At 46.8% G+C, this 6,000-nt stretch overlaps 1 protein-coding gene across 1 annotated transcript in view; it reads left to right on the forward strand.

Annotated features, from left to right (window-relative positions):
- The window catches only part of LOC109882820 (long-chain-fatty-acid--CoA ligase 3-like), a 40,720-nt gene that overhangs the window by 22,820 nt on the left and 11,900 nt on the right, over positions 1–6,000 (forward strand). Inside the window, exon 6 of the mRNA XM_031796331.1 lies at positions 5,580–5,730. Coding sequence (XP_031652191.1) covers positions 5,580–5,730 — 151 coding nt within the window. The remainder of the gene's footprint in view (positions 1–5,579; positions 5,731–6,000) is intronic.

The following is a 6,000-nucleotide window of genomic DNA, read 5'->3' on the forward strand; positions in this document are numbered from 1 at the left end:
GGTTGAAGAGGCGCTGCTGCGCCTTCCTCACGATGCTGTCTGTGTGAGTGGACCAATTCAGTTTGTCTGTGATGTGTATGCCGAGGAACTTAAAACTTGCTACCCTCTCCACTACTGTTCCATCGATGTGGATGGGGGGGGTGTTCCCTCTGCTGTTTCCTGAAGTCCACAATCATCTCCTTAGTTTTGTTGACGTTGAGTGTGAGGTTATTTTCCTGACACCACACTCCGAGGGCCCTCACCTCCTCCCTGTAGGCCGTCTCGTCGTTGTTGGTAATCAAGCCTACCACTGTTGTGTCGTCCGCAAACTTGATGATTGAGTTGGAGGCGTGCGTGGCCACGCAGTCGTGGGTGAACAGGGAGTACAGGAGAGGGCTCAGAACGCACCCTTGTGGGGCCCCAGTGTTGAGGATCAGCGGGGAGGAGATGTTGTTGCCTACCCTCACCACCTGGGGGCGGCCCGTCAGGAAGTCCAGTACCCAGTTGCACAGGGCGGGGTCGAGACCCAGGGTCTCGAGCTTGATGACGAGCTTGGAGGGTACTATGGTGTTGAATGCCGAGCTGTAGTCGATGAACAGCATTCTCACATAGGTATTCCTCTTGTCCAGATGGGTTAGGGCAGTGTGCAGTGTGGTTGAGATTGCATCGTCTGTGGACCTATTTGGGCGGTAAGCAAATTGGAGTGGGTCAAGGGTGTCAGGTAGGGTGGAGGTGATATGGTCCTTGACTAGTCTCTCAAAGCACTTCATGATGACGGATGTGAGTGCTACGGGGCGGTAGTCGTTTAGCTCAGTTACCTTAGCTTTCTTGGGAACAGGAACAATGGTGGCCCTCTTGAAGCATGTGGGAACAGCAGACTGGTATAGGGATTGGTTGAATATGTCCGTAAACACACCGGCCAGCTGGTCTGCGCATGCTCTGAGGGCGCGGCTGGGGATGCCGTCTGGGCCTGCAGCCTTGCGAGGGTTAACACGTTTAAATGTCTTACTCACTTCGGCTGCAGTGAAGGAGAGACCGCATGTTTTCGTTGCAGGCCGTGTCAGTGGCACTGTATTGTCCTCAAAGCGGGCAAAAAAGTTGTTTAGTCTGCCTGGGAGCAAGACATCCTGGTCCGTGACTGGGCTGGGTTTCTTCCTGTAGTCCGTGATTGACTGTAGACCCTGCCACATGCCTCTTGTGTCTGAGCCGTTGAATTGAGATTCTACTTTGTCTCTGTACTGGCGCTTAGCTTGTTTGATAGCCTTGCGGAGGGAATAGCTGCGCTGTTTGTATTCAGTCATGTTACCAGACACCTTGCCCTGATTAAAAGCAGTGGTTCGCGCCTTCAGTTCCACACGAATGCTGCCATCAATCCACGGTTTCTGGTTGGGGAATGTTTTAATCGTTGCTATGGGAACGACATCTTCAACGCACGTTCTAATGAACTCGCACACCGAATCAGCGTATTCGTCAATGTTGTTGGCTGACGCAATACGAAACATCTCCCAGTCCACGTGATGGAAGCAGTCTTGGAGTGTGGAGTCAGCTTGGTCGGACCAGCGTTGGACAGACCTCAGCGTGGGAGCTTCTTGTTTTAGTTTCTGTCTGTAGGCAGGGATCAACAAAATGGAGTTGTGGTCAGCTTTTCCGAAAGGGGGGCGGGGCAGGGCCTTATATGCGTCGCGGAAGTTAGAGTAACAATGATCCAGGGTCTTTCCACCCCTGGTTGCGCAATCGATATGCTGATAAAATTTCTTGTTTTCAGATTAGCCTTGTTAAAATCCCCAGCTACAATGAATGCAGCCTCCGGATAAATCGTTTCCAGTTTGCAGAGAGTTAAATAAAGTTCGTTCAGAGCCATCGATGTGTCTGCTTGGGGGGGGATATATACGGCTGTGATTATAATCGAAGAGAATTCTCTTGGTAGATAATGCGGTCTACATTTGATTGTGAGGAATTCTAAATCAGGTGAACAGAAGGATTTGAGTTCCTGTATGTTTCTTTCATCACACCATGTCACGTTGGCCATAAGGCATACACCCCCGCCCCTCTTCTTACCAGAAAGATGTTCGTTTCTGTCCGCGCGATGCGTGGAGAAACCCGCTGGCTGCACCGCTTCGGATTGCGTCTCTCCAGTGAGCCACGTTTCCGTGAAACAGAGAACGTTACAGTCTCTGATGTCCCTCTGGAATGCTACCCTTGCTCGGATTTCATCAACCTTGTTGTCAAGAGACTGGACATTGGCAAGAAGAATGCTAGGGAGTGGTGCACGATGTGCCCGTCTCCGGAGTCTGACCAGAAGACCGCTTAGTTTCCCTCTTTTTTTTTCTTCTTTTTTTTGGGTCGCTGCATGGGAACCATCCCGTGGCGCTGGTTGTAAGGCAGAACACAGGATCCGCATCGCGAAAAACATATTCTTGGTCGTACTGGTGGTGAGTTGACGCTGATCTTATATTCAGTAGTTCTTCTCGGCTGTATGTGATGAAACCTAAGATGACCTGGGGTACTAGTGTAAGAAATAACACGTAAAAAAAACAAAAAACTGCATAGTTTCCTAGGAACGCGAAGCGAGGCGGCCATCTCTGTCGGCGCCGGAAGTTAGCTCCTGTGACCAATAACATCTGCTAAATATGTGTATGTGACCAATAACATCTGCTAAATATGTGTATGTGACCAATAACATCTGCTAAATATGTGTATGTGACCAATGACATCTGCTAACCATATGTATGTGACCAATAACATCTGCTAAATATGTGTATGTGACCAATAACATCTGCTAAATATGTGTATGTGACCAATGACATCTGCTAACCATATGTATGTGACCAATAACATCTGCTAAATATGTGTATGTGACCAATAACATCTGCTAAATATGTGTATGTGACCAATAACATCTGCTAAATATGTGTATGTGACCAATAACATCTGCTAAATATGTGTATGTGACCAATAACATCTGCTAAATATGTGTATGTGACCAATAAAATGTTATTTGATTTTATTTTAACAGCATTACACTGAAATGTACAAATATGTATAACATAGTTATAGCACTCATTTATTTGTTTGTGGTAAGTCAATTTTCTTAACAAGGCTGTAGTCACTACTCGGTGCAGATTCATCATTCCTTACAGTATCTCCTGCTAGCTGATAGATACTGTAGTCTCAGAGATACTCCTATTTCCATTTCTCTCCTACTTCCCTTTCTCTTCTATCTCCCTTTCCCTTTCTCTCCCATTTCCCTTTCTCTTCTATCTCCCTTTCCCTTTCTCTCCCATTTCCCTTTCTCTCCCATCTCCCTTTCTCTCCTATGTCCCTTTCTTTCCTATCTCCCATCTCCCATCTCCCTTTCTCTCCCATCTCCCTTTCTTTCCTATTTCCCTTTCTCTCCTATCTCCCTTTCTCTCCTATTTCCCTTTCTCTCCCATCTCCCTTTCTTTCCTATGTCCCTTTCTTTCTTATTTCCCTTTCTCTCCTATTTCCCTTTCTCTCCCATCTCCCTTTCTTTCCTATGTCCCTTGCTTTCCTATTTCCCTTTCTCTCCTTTCTCTCCTATTTCCCTTTCTCTCATATCTCCCTTTCCCTTTCTCTCCTAATTTCCCTTTCTCTCCTATCTCCCATCTCCCTTTCTCTCCTATTTCCCTTTCTCTCATATCTCCCTTTCTCTCCTATTTCCCTTTCTCTCCTATCTCCCATCTCCCTTTCTCTCCTATTTCCCTTTCTCTCCTATCTCCATTTCTCTCCTATTTCCCCTTCTCTCCTATCTCCCATCTCCCTTTCTCTCCTATTTCCCTTTCTCTCCTAGTTCCCTTTCTCTCCTATCTCCCATCTCCCTTTCTCTCCTAGTTCCCTTTCTCTCCTATCTCCCTTTCTCTCCTATTTTCTCCTTCCCTCCCTCTATCTTTCCATCCCTCCTTTTCTCCAGCTGGTCTCTAGTGCTGCAGTGCTTGACCCATAACAAGTAGAGTTGGTACTGTGAAGAGTAGGTGTGTGTGTGTGTTGCAGTGATCACTCTGCTAAAATAGCCCCTCCCCACCACCATATCTCCCCTCCTCATCTCCTCCCTGTATCTCTGGGTGCATGTTCATGTCAGAACAAGGCTCCTCCTCTCCTCCCTGTATCTCTGGGTCCATGTTCATGTCAGAACAAGGCTCCTCCTCTCCTCCCTGTATCTCTGGGTCCATGTTCATGTCAGAACAAGGCTCCTCCTCTCCTCCCTGTATCTCTGGGTCCATGTTCATGTCAGAACAAGGCTCCTCCTCTCCTCCCTGTACCTCTGGGTCCATGTTCATGTCAGAACAGGGCTCCTCCTCTCCTCCCTGTATCTCTGGGTCCATGTTCATGTCAGAACAAGGCTCCTCCTCTCCTCCCTGTATCTCTGGGTCCATGTTCATGTCAGAACAAGGCTCCTCCTCTCGCAGACTCCAAGTCACATCCCTCTCCTCTCTCTATCTCTCCTCTCCCTTCTTTCTATCTCTGTCTTGCGTGTCTTCTGTGTTGGTTGTTTTTTCTGCACCCGCTGGTGACGTCTTGGAAATATTTATACCCCCCCCAGCCCTAAAACAACCATCGAAAACACGTCTTAATTTTCCACATGAGGACAACAGAGAAAACTGTTTACTGTTGTTTCTTATATAATCTAGAACAGGGATTATAAAAACAAATCCGCTCGTGACCCAAATAATCCTCCAGCAACCCAAATGAAGAAGAATACTGTGTGATTGTAGATGTCATCTTAAAACACACCTCTCACATGCCCAGGGCCCACTTTGGGTCCCGACCCATAGTTTAAGAAACCTACATGATCTAGAATCATCTCAGTCCTTTCCACATTGTCAGAATCCACATTGAATTACATAATATAACTTCCGAGTGGCTTTTTGGCAAGCCTAGACAAGATGAACATGTCTTGGAGAACTTAAGCCCAAACATTTGAAGTGGGCTGTCGGGGAGGAGATGCTTTACTTCAATTGAACAGATGACAGACAGTTAACACAGCCAAAACTCAGAGAAGAGAGAGAGCAGAGGAAGAGAGCCATAGGGAGGGAGAGAGAGGCATGGAGAGAGATAGAGGCAGAGAGCAGAAAGAGAGAGAGAGGTAGATGGTGTTATTGGCAGTAGCACAGCTCTTAGACATACCTTATCTTGAGTGCAAAGAGGCTGAAGGACGTTTACTAAATGGTGCCATTGTGTTTAATGTTTTCAATGTTTCACCTGACTGATGTTCCTCTTCCTCTTCATTCCATTAGGAATGTTCCATTCTTCTTCTCCTTTAGATATTCATCATTATGTGTTTTATTCCACTTCCTCTACACCAATCTTGTTTAACGACACCCATATCTTCCCAGGACCTTTGCCTACAGACTTCACATCCCAGACTATATATCCTAACATGGACTTAACAAGCCTCCTCCATTTATTGTGCTGACCTGCACCATATCTTCTGATCTCCCATGAACTCCCTTTTCCTACAATATGCTGAATATTTACAAAAACATGCTTTCATGCCATGCCATTAACTAATTTGTTTCCTCTGTGTGTGTATGTGTGTGTGTGTGTGCGTGGGTGTGCGTGCGGCGTGTGTGTGTGTGTAGTGTGTCAGGGGCATAAACAGCCCATGCCCTCTGACATCGCTGTCATCATGTACACCAGCGGCTCCACTGGCATACCCAAGGGAGTCATGATCTCCCATAGCAACATCATTGCTGGCATCACTGGCATGGCAGAAAGGATACCCAACCTGGGGTAAGTACCACAAACCTGCCAACCTTATACCCTCCTGGGCTTCACATACCATCACCTTCCTCCAGTACCAAACTACTATCCACATTTCCTAATAAGCAGCATTTTCCTGAATCATGGAATACCACTTTGAACAAGTTCTACAGTCCAGGCTGGCTTCCATAGTGTACCTTCTCCAGGAAGAAGAAATGTTTACATAGCCCTTTTTCAGCTGGAGCTGTCTAGAGGAAGATCCCATCGTGTCCTGACTATGCTCTTTGATCTCAGCTGTCA

This window comes from Oncorhynchus kisutch, linkage group LG18 (genome assembly GCF_002021735.2).
Source record: "Oncorhynchus kisutch isolate 150728-3 linkage group LG18, Okis_V2, whole genome shotgun sequence".
NCBI classification, from domain to species: Eukaryota; Metazoa; Chordata; class Actinopteri; order Salmoniformes; family Salmonidae; genus Oncorhynchus; species Oncorhynchus kisutch.